At 35.9% G+C, this 17,720-nt stretch overlaps 1 protein-coding gene across 2 annotated transcripts in view; it reads left to right on the forward strand.

Moving 5' to 3' along the window:
- LOC123311667 (sodium-dependent neutral amino acid transporter B(0)AT3-like) overlaps positions 1–17,720 on the forward strand; it is an 84,649-nt gene that overhangs the window by 38,409 nt on the left and 28,520 nt on the right. The window contains exon 1 of one of the 2 annotated variants that reach the window (XM_044895740.1): positions 8,603–8,751. The exons of the other annotated variant lie outside the window; for it this stretch is intronic. Coding sequence (XP_044751675.1) covers positions 8,695–8,751 — 57 coding nt within the window. The 5' untranslated portion in view covers positions 8,603–8,694. Of the gene's footprint in view, positions 1–8,602; positions 8,752–17,720 lie in introns of those variants that run through there. 2 annotated transcript variants of the gene reach the window in all.

Here is a 17,720-nt window from a genome sequence, read left to right on the forward strand (position 1 = left end):
GATGGTTTCATGTGTCGCACAGCCGTACCGACTGATATCATCTGGTACTGACGGATCCTTGGCGATATATTTCATGTAGTTCCTTGGTGGAATCACGTGATCCTGGATAGCAAGGATGAAACAACCTTCCGGAAGTCAACCAGTTCTTTAACGCAGATATGTCGACTTAATCATGGTTGACCTCGTTCTGATGCCTTTCATGCAAAGGTTTGTCAATCAGTTTCTGCTTTTTGCTTTCTGCAGAGTGTTCGACGGAAGACAAGTGGTCCTGCTGCACCTTTAACGGAGTAGAACTATCAGCATCACAGACTATTCGATGATGATAAAGCAGCCTTGTTCAGGAAATATCCTTCAATTTTCTGAGGTTGAACAAATCAACAATGCCTCTATTCCCAAAGTGCCGTGGTAGCTCTGTTCATTCTGTTGATCAACTGCTTTTATAGTCTTAGGGAATTTTTGGATTGTAAACGTAATCAATTTTCTAATCTTACATCAGTTTAATTGCTTTTCTAATTTTATATAAGTATATATTGTTTTTGTAAAACTGTATGACCTGTCCCATACAATGGTTGTTTGTCTGAGGGTATGTAATAAACTTATTCTTATTCTTATTGAGCATTTAGGATGATGTTTATGATGTTTTGTCAGCATTCTTCTTATTTTTCTCTGCAGGGCTGCTGATTCGGTGGTAGTTCAAGAGATGATACTGAAGGAGTAGCTCAGTGCTGAGCAAGCGTAGGTATCAATTGCTTTGTCCAGGTTCTCGCTGTGTAGACTTCTTCTCGAGTTCTTGATGTGGGTCTGATTGATCCGCCTATCCTGTTTGTTCCCTAGATACTTCCAAGTATCTTCTTCCTTCAGTGCTTCGATTTCCGTACCCTCCATGAGTTTGAATGACAAGACGACATGCTTACAGTCCAAACTTAATTTTTATAGGTATCGTCGGAGAATTCTTCTACCATTTTCAGCATCTGTTGCATTTGATTTTAAGTAGATGCAAGGAGTTTTAAATAGTCCATGTAAAGGAGATGACTCAGCTTCATCATAGTTCTACTGCCGCTCTTGATGGCAATTCCGTAGTTCGTAGAATTCAATCTATGAGACAAGGCATTTTGGGCCATGCAGAACCACATAGGGCTGAGCGAATCTCCTTGGAAAATTCCACGTCTGATTGAAATATGTTCAGTTATGATTGGGCCATCTGCTGCTTTTATATGTAGACTGGTTCGCTAGATTGACATGGCGTTTTCCAGGAACTTACATAACAATTTTAGGATCTGCCTTGTAAATCTTCAAGATCATCAAGAAATCAAGCGCCATTCGTGGGGTATGGAATTATGCTTTATAGTCTACGTACGCAGCGCCTAAGGCCTGTCGCAGACATGCAACTTTTCAGTTTCGCGATAGTTGCTCAACAGTTTGAATACAGGCTGTTCGAGTGCGCTCACATACGGAACCGAATAGTTTGGTCTCCAGGTGGACGCCGACATGCAACTATTCAGTTGCAATATGGATTTCGACGGGTTAGCAACGGTGTGCGCCTTTGTGCTCCATGGGCGGAAGAAAATACGGCAGAAGCATTTTCCAGCGTTTGATAAAGGGTCAATTTCATACAGTGTATTCGGATTTAAGAAAATACCCCAAAAAGTTTTTCAATTATTACCGAATGAGTATAGCCTGTATTGAATATAGGAGGTCTATTTTGGATGACTTGAATTAACTTTTCCGTCCAATCGCCGTCATCTTCGAATTCTTAAAAAGAAAAATTTAATTTTATATCAAAAAGTTATTATGATAAATTACGAAAATTTTTCATTATTATGATGGTTTCAACCATCATAAATGAATGCATAAAATGAATAATTCCAAGATTAATTTTAGGCCTAAAATGATTCCATAAATATTAAGACCACTCACTAGGGTATTCAACAGACAGAAAGTTTCGAGGCATGCCAGTTGAAGAAGGTCATTTTTGCTAAGTAGAGTCGATTCTGCTAAAGTTTGACTCGTTCCTCTAGACTAATTTATACGAGATATCTAACGATCGATCGCTCTGTTGTTTCACCCTGTATAGAATGAGTAAAAACGAACAGAATTCCTATGAAAATGAAAATGTTTGTGATCGACCTAAAAAACGTGAGAACAATCAAAATGAGAATAGTTATTTTCACGTACCAAAGACTCCAAGTTTACGAGTTTTGTTTGCAACCTGTAAATTGATCACTTGAAAATACCTGTCCGATCGTGCCTAACTTCAGCTTTAACAAATATATATATACCCTCTTTGTGAAGTAGAAAACTGAGTTAATCCTACTCTATATTATAACACAAGTTCTTTATAAATGATTGTAACATCGCAGTAGTCATCAATTTTGAATTTCTATATTTTATTCTGAACACCTGAGTTAGGCCAGATAATGTAATATAAAGCCAACTTCCATATTACAATCATTCAGTAAAAACACTGTTTTTACATTTTCACATTTTCAATTATGCAAATAAACGAACGAATTCAATTGTTTATCTTCTCGCGCATGGAACATGGTTCACTTTGGAAGAGAGAACTTGCAACTATTCGATTCCAAGTGCGCGCGGATACACTTCGAGGTTTGTGCTCAAAACAGTTGCGCAATCGTTTAGTTTGTGTCAAGGCTGAAACTATTTGATCGCAAAACTTTTCAGTTGCATGTCTGCGCTGCCCCATATCAATGCATTGTACTCACTTCTGCAACTAAACAGTTGCAAAACTAAAAATTGCAATTGTCTGCCACAGGCCTCAATATTCCTCCTCTTAGGCCTGCCGCAGACATGCAATTTTTAGTTTGGCAACTGTTTAGTTGCAGAAGTGAGTACAATGCATTTATATGGGGCAGCGCAGACATGCAACTGAAAAGTTTTGCGATCAAATAGTTTCAGCCTTGACACAAACTAAGCGATTGCGTATGTGTGCCCCCTCGAACTGCTTGCAATCAAACTGTTGCGCAACTGAAAAGTTGCATGTCTGCGTCAGGCCTTAGGCAGTTGCGCAACAGTTTGATTGCAAGCGGTTCGAGGGCGCACACATACGCAATCGCTGCAACTTTTCAGTTGCATGTCTGCGCGGCCCCATATAAATGCAATGTACATACTCACTTCTGCAACTAAACAGTTGCAAAACTAAAAATTGCATGTCTGCGGCAGGCCTAAGAGAACGCTTTATTGCAACAGTGGCGGCTTGTCTTATGAGGCAGTGCCTCACCAAATAAATTACACGTATTAGGCCCGGTACCTTCGAATAAATTTTATTCAATGTGAATAAGTATCTGTCAAATAATTTCCTATCTGAAGGATACCTTATTTCGGTGCTTTCAGATGAAATTATTTGACGATTAACAATTCTATAAAAGCACGGTATACTACTTTTCACTGATTAATGTAAAATAAGACACCATTGTAGAAATTGTCATAATTACAACTACAAAGCAAATATCTCGTGAAACTCACACAAAGAATAACCATACATCAAGAATTTAAAAAATTTAACCAATAATGACGTACCGACATTCGATCTATGACAAATGAACTCTTATTATTAAGTTTCAATGACAGATTTATTCGATGAATAACACTATCTGAAAGTGAAAAGACTTCCTATCATACCAAACGGCACTGAGTCTCTGTTCATAAACTCCAAGCTCAATCTCATCTTTAGGCCCGGTTGCTCAGTTAAGGATTAAGCGGAGATCTAAGTTGATCCTAGATTAACCTGACAGAATTGAACTAAAATGTCAAAATAAATCTAGGATCAACTTTAATCCCGAACTGGGCAACCGGACCTTAGAGATCTCCAAAGATCATTGTACTTAATCTAGTGTAATCAATGTAAGTGATTTACTGTCATTCTATTTAACATTTTTCATAATCCACGTTTTGTAGCGCTGATGATGTGCGATGCGCGATGATATAAATACATATTTAAAGCTTGTGCTTAAAGAAAAAAAGTACAGATGGTTTATGGCAGATCTACCAAGAATACGTAAAATTTTATATAGGGGAGACTGGGGAGGGTTGATACGTTTTTTGGAATTTTTATTCTGGAAACTGAATTATATGAAGAAGCAGGACTTTTCTTATATTATATAATTCTTCAATTAATCGTTCAATAAAATAAATATAGAAGTCGCAAAACATAAACATCTTATTCTGTACAGAACGTTGAACACAAAAACATGCAAACTGTCTCAAGCCTCCCCACATATGGGAGGATTGATACGATGTACTGGGAGAGTAATCGAGAGGATTATTCAGCTCAGTAGGTAGGTCAGCAATGATACTGGCTTGCTTTGGTCCTATAGGTGTAGAAAAATCAGGAAATTGTCAGTTAGTCACTTCCACACAAGAAAAGTCGGCCTCGTTAAATACATGGGGATTGTACGGTTTTTAAAAATCCCTTTGATATGTTGGATGGTGAAGACGCCTTCATGTAGGCCTATCCAACTAGCTACGGAATATTTTTTGAAGATTATACATGTATCAGGCCTCCCCACGACAAATGTCTCAAACCTCCCTGAAAGCAATTTTTAAAGTGATTTATGTTTTCATCTTATACCCATATATTTTGAAAAGCGAATAAAACTGTAAATTGAGTAGTTTTATGCATATTTCCCAGTGAAATGTTTGTTTATGCCGAAGAATTAATGCATGATCATAAAACCCTTAGGTAACTTGAGTAAAAACTTACAATTTCTCACCTCGAAACACTCTTCGTTGAATATTTCACAAACAAACTACTGTTAGCCTTACATATTAACGTCATGCAATGCCCTCTGCCAAAGAATAGTGTTCACTAGTATAATACTTTTGAAAACGGCTACAGATCGCGGATATAAGCCTGTATCAAGCCTCCCCATGTATCAATGCTCCCTAGTCTCCCCTAATTATCCGGCAAAGAATTATTTTCCTATGTGTAGATATGTATATACTGTAATATTTGCTTATAACGGCTCCGTTTTTAGCATAGACCTATAAAACACATGGACGCGCCCTTCCAGTGAGTTTCAATAGCCACGAGTGCGACCAACATGAGGTGGAGCTAGTATGGGCAAGAAAACGTTCCTTAGAACGCCTTAGCGCTAAGCGCATACGATTTATTTCGATTTTTTTTTATATAGGAAAAATAAGAAATGGAATTTGCTTAAAAATATTTCGATAATTGATTATAAACATAATTCTTTTAATTTAGGTATTAATTTCCGAGCTATATTTGTATATTGGCGCCCGTTAGAGATAAAAACAAGTACCTATAATCGAATAAAAAAAATTAAACGAATATTAGTATCATTTAGATTGCGTTTGATGATCCAATTAGAACTAAAGAGCATAATTTTTGCTTTCGGCAACTATTCCTCCGAAAATATAACAGATAAGTTCATGAAAAGTTTGTGAATAAATTGATTTGAATAAAAACAATTGAGCACATTTTTAGCCAACACAATATTTTGATTTCTTGTTGGTGCAATATCTGAAAAAATATTTCATTGATCAATATTGATCAAAAGGTTGAAAAATAGACATTACAATCAGCATACTAAGTAATTTTTCAACTGAGGATAATTTTTAGGAAGCATATTTATATTTTGTCCCAATGGAAAAGCTCGCATTTTGGCCATTTATTTTCTCTTCTAATCTCAAGTGCTTCTTGAGTATTATTTCATCTAGATGAGAAAAGAATTGACATACATTTATTGATTTGAAATGAATAATTCAACAATGATATAATAAATCGATTAATACATTCGAAGTTACTATACCTGTGAAATTTCACTTTATCGGTCTTTTCAACTCATTTCGTACTATTAATTGCACTCTACGAGGACACCATTATTACTTTCATAATAGAAAACGGATACGACATTCAAAGTTGATCTAAAATTGATGAGAAAATTCTGAAAATTTCGATAAATACAAAGTGCAAACGAATGTTTTGCCCATACTAGCTCATATCTTATTTCGGCCGCACCCCCTCTCTATGCCGTGTCCATGTGTTTAATATGTCTATGGGTTTTAGCCAACTTTCGCTTATAACGAACTAATTTTTGGAGAATAAAAATAATAATTAATTCCTGATAGTCATTTACATTTATCCTTTATTGCGAACTTTGCATATAGCGAACAATTTTTTTTTCTGATATGCCTCACCATCTCATGCTGCCACTGGATTGCAAATAATTAATCTATTATTAGTTTATCTTTGCATCCTCGGAGGTGCATCCTTTTTTGTTGCGTGGCGACGACGTTATTCCTTTCACAATGGTTATGAATTCGGTTACATACTTGGAAGGCATGTGATTAGGTTCTTTCATTTGTATAAAAAGTGTAGCATTTTTCCACACTCGATTTTAGTATTCGTTTGCTGATTGAATTTACACCAGTGCAAAGATTATAGAGACTACTCTATAATCTTTGCACCAGTGTAGAGTTTATCTACATTTCCTTTTGACTATGTGTAGATAAACTGCACTTCCTCTACACTGGTGTAAATGAAATCGATTGTAGAAAAGTGCTACAATTTTTATGCAGACGGAAGGACCTAGTGATCGGTATTTTCTTGGGTCTTCTGTATTCCATTGGTCTTTAGGTAACCGGCGGTTGGTTGGGCCATGTGTTGGAAATACTGGCATTCTTTCAGGATTTTCAATGACATAATTTATTGCGGAGGTTGATTCGTTATGCATGATTCAAAGTTTTTGATCCAGAAGTTCTGTAAACCGTCAGGTCCAGGAGTTTTTCCAGTTGTGAAGTCTTCTGATTTTACTGCTTCGATTGTGATCATATCATGCTGCATCGGTTAGTATTTCAGAGCTTCAGATTTTTCATCTTCAATCCATCTAGTATCTCCATTGAACTGAGGTTTCGTAGATAATTGTTCGTCCAGAATTGTTCAATGATTTCCTTTGGTGGTAGCTTTCCATTTTCTCCATCAGACAATGTGAATGACCGATAGAAAGTTTCCTCCGACTTTTCAAATGAAGTATTGCCTCTTTTTAGGCTATAGTTATGTAACTCTCATGAACAGTAATTACTTTGTTAATTACAGATCATGAGAGTTACATCACTTGTATTTTAGATTCCTGAAGAAGCTAATAAAAAAGTTTGCGAAAGCTAGAATATATTAAAACGTATTAAAAAGAGTTTTCTTATTTTCCCAAAACCAGACTGTTCTTCCAATAACGTTATTTGACTATTTCATCAATATTCCATTCATTCATCCATTCTCAATCTGAAAAAGTGAATGGGTCGTAAAGAAGAACCAGGTAAAGTCTAAACTTTACAAATAATAATATGATCTTAAGTTTGAGTATTCAACCTCACCATTACTCAAAGACTTAATACACTTACCACAAAACTCAAGGACATATCTATTTTAGTCATTAAAACCCAATTTTTTTTTAAGTTTTGCACTGGCCCATTTTAACATTTTTGAAATGAGTATATTGAAACTGCTTGTAATAATGAAAAAAAATGAAGTCACATGCAGGCAGTACAAACTTAGTTCAATTAAGCACAATTTTTTTTCTTTAAATGCTGGGCTAACTTCAAACACATAGAAGAGACTTTTAGGAAATTTTCGCACGAGACTCTAGGGAACATGAGACTACCGGCTACAAGACTGTCTTATCGGTCTCGAAGATCTTACTATTTTCAGAAAATAAAAACATGAGGTGACTTCATTCTAGAAATTGAATGACTGTGGAGTCGATCGCGCAAAGTTTTTGGAAATCCGCCAATTCCTACCCCGCCATCAATAATTAGTATACAGGGTGAGTCGTACAAATATTTCAACAGTAGTTTCTTAAGGTCGAAAGAAACACTATAATCCTGTACCATTTTTTCCCATTAGGCTCTGATAAAAAGATAAAGCCATTTTGAATTTTCATAATGAGCTATGCCACCCCTGGACAAACAAAATTCCCTTTAGAATAACAGGATAAATCTATGACACCACACATCTGTGGATTTTTTAAACAGAGTTGTATTCGGCCAAAGTACCCTTTTTTTCAAATTTCACAGATAATTTTTGAAATTTTACTCGAGAACTGCGCATTATACGAGAAAATATGAAGAGTACTTTTATATTACAAAACGTTCAAATATTCATTAAATAGCGTGCAACTTACTTTTAAGAGTTCGGTTCTTTTAATTTTTGTTATTTTAATGGTACGTAATGGTCATAATGAGAAAACTGGAAGATTTGGGACGTGGGTGATATCTTGTGTTCGAAAAAGATTAATCAAATTAATGAAAAACTATATTCCGAAATTCATTTCATTTGACAAAACCGTTCGAGAGTTTGAAAATAAATTTTTTTATGGTTTTTCAAGAGCCTGTATATTTTTAACCGAGCCGATTCGGAAAAAATGGTAATGGAAAAAATTGTTTCTTTTGACCTCAAGAATCTTGAATTATTTGTACGATTCAAATACTCAACCTGTATATTGTTAAAACAGATCGAGATATTCTAAACATTATTCCACACAGGCATTCATTTTAGCTTGAACAATTCATCAAATTCTCCAGGAATGATTTAATTGATGAAGGCAACTGGTGTTAATTGCCTCAAGTAGCTCAGTACGCGACAGAATTCAAATTTGAAACGTCGTCAAGTGCTGTAAGTTGTTTGTTTGTGTTGGTGGTAAATGTCACTCAAGAGTGAAAATGTACTTTCTTCTGATTTTGGAAAAACTAGAACTAGTCATATTGAAACTACAAAAGGTGAGTTGAACCATGAAGATAAATGTAAATGATGTATTTCATTTATCACTTAAGCCCACGTACAACAAGCTCACGACAAGCGCACGACTCCACAATAATCCCGTTTTTCCCTTTTTTTCCTGCCTTATCTTTAAGTCGAATAGTTGAAAATTTGTACCAAAGATGAATCAGTATTCTTTGTATGAACATCTTGTTGACACGAAAAATGTCGGGTGTAATTAGATTGACGACACGCCTCATCGAATTCGACATCGATAAGTTGTCGATAGATTGTCGATCGATCGTGGTACCACTGCTGATTCACAATAACGAATATATTGGAAATCTTTATCGCCCCATTGTCACTTGATTACATATTTTTTGTTCTTAAAATTCAGAGCTTATTCCTAGGGAAATGTTGAATGCTTCTTTATGGCTTCAGCGTTAATTGTACATTTTTCATTACAGTGTCCCAAATGCGTTAACAAATAATTCGTTTACTATCTTCGATAGTGATATTTTTATACATGCGTTCAAATAAAATCGTCGTCAACTTGGCTATGGAATTTTGAAGGTCGATATTCAGGCTTCTGCTGTACCATTTTCCAGGTCAACCGTTAATATGCCTAAACACCAAAGATTAATTTCCTATGTGTTCTTACAATATGTGATTTTTCCCTATGCCCCCATGTGAAGAATTCTATTTTTCAAGTACCTATTTTTGATTTAGACTAACATAAGACGAGTATAATTGAAATTTTTTTTAAATCAACGATGATGATTCCATTTTGAATAAGTCAGAAGAAGATGGGAGAAATGTTTGGAGCAAAGAGGAGGACATTTCTGGGGTACCCCTAATTGCTTGATTTTGGTTGATTCTGGTACTTTTCATGAAAAGTCCACTAGAGGAAACCGTTTCACGATATCTTCACTTGTCTTGAAGATATAACCAAATTTCATTGATATTTTGTCATAAATTCTTTTGAATGGTCGGATGGGAGAAGACGAACGCACGCAGCCACGTTTTCGTTTCAATTTTGGAATTGAAATATGCAAAATAGCTCGAATGCTGTTGTATTGAGGTTTTGTGACATAACGCCCATTGGTTTTCGATTTAACATTTAATGATTTATTTTCATCTGTTTAGGAGATTAATGCTCTTCAAATCGAGCCTAAGTTTTTTAAAATCAATTCACATACAGAAGTAAGATATACAGTTTTCCAGTGGACAATAGGAACGTGGATAGTCAATTGTCCTGTGAAAAACCAGAATATGACTTCACAAAGGAATGAAATATTGGACATTACATATTGAATATTATTTCTTTGAACAAAAGTATATTTTCCCTAGCATACAATAGTTGGGTTTATGGATAAATTTTCTACGAAATTGAAACGATAGTTACTATAATGTTGCAATTTCTTTCCAATCTCAATACTTTTACAAAAAGGAAAAAAATAACTATGAACGTGAAAATAGTTGAAAACTTTTTTCTAGAAGATTTTGTTAAATATTTCTTCCCAAGTCATTGAACATACGGATTACAGAATATGGCCTGTCGCAACCCTTGATGGATCATCCCGGAGGATTCAAGTGCAGTCATCGTAAAGCTTATCAGCCAAATAGTGCGGTTAGCTACAAACAAGATGGGGTACTGCTACTTATATTTCTCCAGAATTTGACCTTTGCTATTTTGATGAAGAATTTCGCGGTATCATTCTTGTCTTCAGTCTCTCTTTTAGCTCATTCAATTCCCTTTCAAATTATGAAAGAACCATTAACTCTACACTTTTCCCTCACACTCCAAATAGCATGTTCGTCTCGAATTTTGTCATCGGGCGTTTAAATTTTTACATTGGTTAATAAGAATGCGTTGAGAAACAGTAGAAACAACTATATGTTCATTCTCAATTTCTCAACTGTTTTACAGAAAGCTTTTCTGCTATTGGAAATATGTGAAATTCATACAAAAAACACATTGCATTAATAGTTTGATTTTATTACTATTTCTTCACAGTTTTTTAATTGCCGAAAATTCACGGCCCTCAAGTCTTGCCAATACTTTTCTTTTTTTCTATTATCTTCTACATTTTTGGTCGATTGGCTCTGGTTAAACTTAAGTTTAGCCGGCTAAAGATAGGAGAAACTAAAATTAGCAAACGCCCGAAGCTAAACCTAAGTTTAGCCGGCTAATCTTAAGTTTATGTTCACACCTATCTTTAGCCGTAACATATACATACCTACAAGGTGATTCGATGGTAGATAGAGAACACTGAGGTCAGTCAGAATAACCCCTAGTACGAGGGTCTTTTAATCAAGATACAGAGTGTTTTAATGATTCTGCCAATTTCTTTAATTACCATAACTTTCGAACCATCCTATATATTTTCATGATATCTAGTCAAGTTTATATTGACATAGCTACCGAATTTTTTTATCAGGTCCGGCCTAGAGAAAACGGATAAAGAAGATTGAATAAAAAAAACACCCTTTATATCAAAATTCCTTTTATTTGATATGGTATTCGAGAGACGGAGAAAAAACTAGAGTAAATGAGATATTTTTTTCATGCAATTCTTTTGCTCAATAATCCTAGGCAAATTTGAATTTTCAGACAATACAGTAACCAAAATTTTATAAAACACCATTTTATTCGGTATTTAGTAATTTTCGTAATATAACTGAATCTTCAGCCTCTAATCAGGCCCTTATTTTTTGGTCACAAACATGAAACACAAAGAATGAACAGATTTGTATTTGGATTCATCTGTGATAATTTCGAGTTATTTTACCATTGAAAACGATAACATTTATTTATTAGATATCATACCGCTGCTTTCATAGTGTTTCACATTTGTGATCCCAAAATTTCAAATAAATTAATAAATACCGAATGAAATTTAATTTTCCTGAAATTCTGGTTACTGTGTTGTTTGCTAATTCAGATCTGAATGGCAAATAGTTCATTGAGTATTGAAATCCCATGCGGAAGTACCTTCCCTTCAGTTTTTTCTGCTTTTCTCGAATATCCTATCAATTTTGAGGGATTTGTTTTTGAGTTGAAACTTATTCATCAATTTTTTTTAACCCCACCTGAATAAATAGTAATTTGATAGGATATTCGAGAAAAGCAGAAAAAACTGAAGGGAGGGTACTTCCGCATAGTATGCCAGTATGAACTAGTTGTTGCGGAGAATAAACGCACCAAATATCATTGAAAAATATTCCATTCCATTTGGTGAACGAAGTAGTATTGATAATACAACAAATGAGTAACCGTTGGCGATGAATATTGAATAGTCTTCTCTTGATTTCTATTTCTTTCTTGATAATAATAACAAATTCAGCTTGAAATCACAGCTTAAATGCTGTGACATATCTGTGATATCCACTCGCAATGTGAAATCATTTGATATCGTAGTTTATTCAATTTCGTACAATTTTTATCAGATTCAAGCATAACCTATTTAATCTTTATTATCATATAAATAAGAAGATGATAGTGTAACCAGTCGGGCCCTGGCGGCCGGTTCTTTCTAGAAAGAACGGGAAGCCGCGAGAATGTTTCCCGCGCCTATACAGGGCGTCTCAGAATAACTATTCCTAATTTTCAGAAATGATAAAGGGCACTTAAATAAACATTCTTTATTTATAAACTAGTGTCCGAAAATGTCTCGGTGTCAAGATAACTAGAAATATTTAAAAATGAATCTCTATCCAACATGAAAGAGTGGGTACTTACTAAAGCAGGAATGTTGTATTAAAAATAATACATTGGTGTTATAGAAATTGTTCAAAGTTACGACCACCATAATTACATAAGTTGTAACGATGTGCAATCTTCTTGTTTATTAACAGGTGTCTCATAAACCAATGATTTAATATGAACCCAAATACAAAAATCAAGCGGCGCCATATCTGGTGAACGTGCAGGCCATGAAAATGGTTGTTTTTGACCGGTTACTCTGATTCAAGTTTTCAATTTAATAAGTAAATAACTAAAATATTTCCTGTTGTAAAAACTGAGACCTCTAATTTTCCTTGACACCGAGACATTTTCGGACATTGGTATATTGATATAAAATGTTTATTCAAGTGTCCTTCATCATTTCTGAAAATTAGGAACAGTTATTCTGAGGCACCCTGTATAAGGGTGACATAGTTGATTATTAGTGTTATTAGGTATAAGTATGAATAAATAGTCTTAATCAGTCGGACGTTTTAATTAAGTGAAGAAAACGTTACATTGGTGTCAGATGTGGGGTCTCAGATGTGGGGTTCATCGCTCGAATTAAATAAATATTTTCGGTTATTTGGGTTTCTTGCCAGTGACCACAAGACAAGACGCGGTGGAGACTTAAGCGGTGGAGGACTTTTTGAGTAAGATCAACGAAAGAATGGAAGAAAATTCTCGAAAATTAAATGGGAAAATGGACGAGAACTCTTGTGAGTTAAATGGAATGGTCCAAATGGAAGATAATTCTCGAAAATTGAATGAGAAAATAGACCAGATTGAGGAGAATTGTAACGATGTGGTGATTCCACTTACACAGATAAATTTGATAAGAAACTGGCAATCATAAATGCAAAATTTGATAAAATTCGAGATATTCGATAAAGTGAGTGAAAAATTTGACAAAGTTCATGAGAGACTTGATGAAAATTTGACGAAGTTTATGATGAATTAACAGAAAATTTGAAGAAATGGCAGGAATAATTTAACATCGCTCGTTCAGCTTGTGCTGCTGCTAATGGATCTTATGGTAAAGGAAAAGCACCTATGAAGCAATATAACGTCGGATCCCCCATGGAACGAGTAGCTATCGACATCGCTGGCCCCTTTGCAGAAACATGGAAACAAGTAGATTTTCGTAGCGATGGACTATTTCCCAAAATGGGTGGAAGCCTACGGTATTCCTAATCAAGAGGAAGTAACGATAGCTGAAAAATTGGTCAAATAATTCTTCTGCAGATTTGGAATACCTCTAGAGCTGCATTGTGATCAATGCCGAAATTTTGAGTCGACGTTATTCCAAGAAGTATGTAGGAAATTGGAGATTCACAAAACAAGGACTACACCTCTTCATCCACAGACGGCATGGTCGAACGAATGAATCGGACCATGGGAAAACATCTAGCAAAAGTAGTTTCTGAACACCAGCGGGATTGGGATGAATATTTACATATATTCACCATGGCATATAGGATCTTAGGTTCAAGAATCTACCAAGGAAAATCCATCCAGTATAATGTTCGTCGAGAAATGAGACTGCCTTGTGACTTGGAGTTTGGATGTAAGCCTTAAGAAGACGTAGCTTGGCAGAACTACGTTAGTCAATTGAAAAACAAGATGAATTACATTCATGACAAGGTGCGCAATCAAATGCAGCAAGCAAGTGACCGAATGAAAATGTACTACGACATCAAGGCTATTGAAGGTGGGTTCACCGCTGGAGATCTGGTGCGGTTGCCAGAGGAGAGAAGGTTTTTCACAGAAGCTACAGAGACAGTGGTAGGACCATAGGAAGTTATCAAGAGGATAAATATGATGTAGTTTACAAGATCAGGAAGCTCCTCCAGAGGAAAACCAAAGGTCGTCCATTTCAACCGAGTAGCCCGGTATGCGCAAGACGAAGGAGAAGTACGTCTTGTGGAAGTTCCGATGCAAGGTAGCAGCGATTACCAGAAGTTTATGGATTTCTATAGCGTTATGGTTCGGCGTCACACAGGAAGTACATCAAGAACTCTTTAATATCTCTGAGGGATACTCTTTCGCTCATTGTGTAGCGAATGATCTTCGTATGAGCAGAGGAATAGCAAGAGTATTCAGAAAAAAAAATTGTAGATCGGAAAGAACTATTGCGACAGCAGCCAAGAATCGCTTTAAAATTGAAGGCGGAAGGTTGGTTTATTTATTACCTAGTGACCAACTGCATTCTTTCAGCAGCCAACCTACCAGAATATATGGACGGCACTGCATAGCTTGAAAGAATACCTTCAACGCTCTGGATTTAGGAAATTGAAGCTCGGTTGTGGACTGGACCAACTGAATTGGCTGGTTGTGCGAAGCATGCTGGAGGTGGTATTTCAGAAGACGGTATATGGAATTTTAACCAAAAGCAAACCAAGGAGCCTAGCAAAACTGTGGAGCTCTACTTCCATCAGAAATGCTACTAGGAATGGTAATGAGTGCAGGTTGCGTCACGGTCCTCGGCGAAATTCACGAAATCTGTTCTGGGTCAGAACAGGCTTAAGGTTGGGGCACTGTAACCAGTTCGGCTCTGCGGCCGGTACGGTTTACAGTGCAAGAGGCGAGTGGAAATAGAAGTGGAAATAAATAGTATTGACATAGTTACCTATAGTATATCCAAATCCAAGAGGCCAGCGTAAACATTGCAGCATGCAGTGATCACGCGCCAAGAACGTGATAACGCAGAGGTGTACTAATAAATTTTATTCCGAGAGCGTTATATTTTGAAACTTTTTGAGTGTACCCGTTCCGGTGAAAAATATGTATGCTTATCTACGAGTCTCAGTAATGAACAATTAATCTAAAGTTCCCACTTTAATACATACTATGTATATAATTGTGTAACAATATTTTTTTGTAAAAGTGACTAGCCCGTAGTGTCGTCAGAAGACGCAGAACTTTCTTCTAAGTTGACGATGACTGGTGTTATATCATCCATAATATTATCCAGTTTCCACATGTCTACCTCAACTTTTTGTTTGACATGTTCCACGCACATGTTTCCATCTTTCGGAAGTAGCCCGTGAGAGAGCCTCTTGAAAAAGATTTTGGACGTCAGCCATTTTAAATGTGGTGTTTTTATCTGCCACAAAATTCTTGACATCGGCACAAATCAACTCAATAGGGTTCAGTTCGTAGTGGTAGGGCGGTAATCTAAGTACAGTAATATTTTGGGCCTTTGCGGTTTCATCCACGATGTATTTTTCAAAGTTTTCTTTGTTCTGCCTGACTATCTGCAACAATTGCGCTTTTATGAGGTCAGGGGTGAAATCAATATTTTTCTCCCTCAACCATTGTTGGATATCACTTTTTCTGAATTGTGAATTAGGAATTTTTTCCATTTTCCTTGAATGGTAAGGAGCATTATCTAAAACTACTATAGAATTTTCCTCCAATTTAGGAAGTATACCCTCGAACCACTTTTCGAAGGACTGACCATCCATTTCTTCATGGTAGTCACCAGTTTTTTTGGATTGGAAAGTCCAGAGTTCTCCAGTTAACCAGTGTCACTGCCAATACGACACAATATAATTCTTTGCCCTTTGCCTGGAAAAATATATTCACTTCATTTGAAAAAGAATGTTGAAATTGTTTTCCACCAAAAAGGTACTTACATCAAGTTTCACAAAACTTTGATTGCTCGATCAACGATTTGGCATTTGATTTCCCGAAGGAAATCATTAAAACTTTCATATTTCCGAATATATTGGAGGAGTAGCAGTTGAGAATCATTAAATGGGCGTGTATAGATAATTATTTGGTGCAAGAATGATATTCAGAATGCTTATGACCAACTTATCGACTGAAAACTAATTGACGTTCATCCGTCAATCGATCGTTGATTCTCTGATCAAGCTTTATGAAACCGAGGGTTAAACGAGGGTTAAACTCAAAATTCAAGACCTTACCAGACGGATTTTTTAATCCAGTAGATAGTCCAGCAAGTAACGCTTGCCGAGAAGACGTAACTGCTTCATCGGTCCACACTTTTGATTTGGACCGGCATTTACCCAAGTTTCATCCAAGTAGTAAATCTTCCTGTTTTCATCACGGAAGGCCCTAATTTTCGTGAGAGTTTCTTCTCCAACATTTAATGTCGTCACGGTCCATTAAAAAAACTGTTGCGTTGGCGACGTCCATATTTGAAATTAAGTTTTCTCAATATTATAGGGAAGGTACTCTTCTTAAAATTTGGCAAGTTCGAGTCTTCATTAACTATTTTTAATACTTTCTCTTTAGTCGGGTGTTCATTTCTGAAGAAAAGCTCGTGAACTTTTCGCCGTATTACATTTTAATCGAAATCTGATAAGGACTCCCATTTGGTGGTCCGGTTTTGATTTGTTGCCGGCTGTGATAGAACACCGGAATTTATGCAAGTCTCTCAGCAACTCGGAGTTCTACGTCCTTTAAACACATTCCTGCATTTTGAATTATCTCAATTTTATAAGTATTCAAAATCATTTCTTTTATCTCGGCACTGAAGTGTCGTTTCAGACGTCTCTTTTTTGGAGGACTTAAGTCAACACGCGATTCCTCAGCAGTATCAGTACTTGACATTATCTTAAATGCTTGTAACTTGAATAACTTGCTACAACTATAAACCAATTTACGAAAGAAAAAGCAATGAATGACCTCTGCAATTCTGCACAACAATTCGCCTACAATCAATGAATCAAACGTAATGCGGTTCTGCATTACTCCCACCTGCAAACATGGCGTTCCTGAAGCTTTGACCAATAAGAGGAGTACCTCAAATAAGATCACGCGTTAGTCAGTTTGTTTACGCTGGCCTCTCGGATTTGGATAGACTATAGTTATTAATGTTATAAGTGTAAATAAGTCTTTATCAGTCGGACGTTTTAATTAAATGAAGAAAACGTTAAAATATGTTCTCATAACCTGCGAACGCTGCCAAGTTGGAAAACACTGTAATAACAACAAAATTCCCTTCGATTAACAGGCTTAATCTATGGCACTACACATCTGCAATGTGTTATGGTTTATTTGATAATGTGGATCATTTAAACAGAGCTGCTGCATTCAGCCAGAGTACCTACACAATTTTTCGTATTTTTCATTTTTTAATATGAAATTACTCGAAAACGGCGCATCATACGAGGAAGTATGAGGAAAAATTTCATTTTCCCAAATTCTCAAATATTCATTAGTTAGCGTTCAACTTACTTCTTAAAGTATCTAATGGTCATAATGAAGAAAATGGAAGATGTGGGTGGAATT

The sequence above is a fragment of the Coccinella septempunctata genome, chromosome 1 (assembly GCF_907165205.1).
Source record: "Coccinella septempunctata chromosome 1, icCocSept1.1, whole genome shotgun sequence".
Taxonomy (NCBI): Eukaryota; Metazoa; Arthropoda; class Insecta; order Coleoptera; family Coccinellidae; genus Coccinella; species Coccinella septempunctata.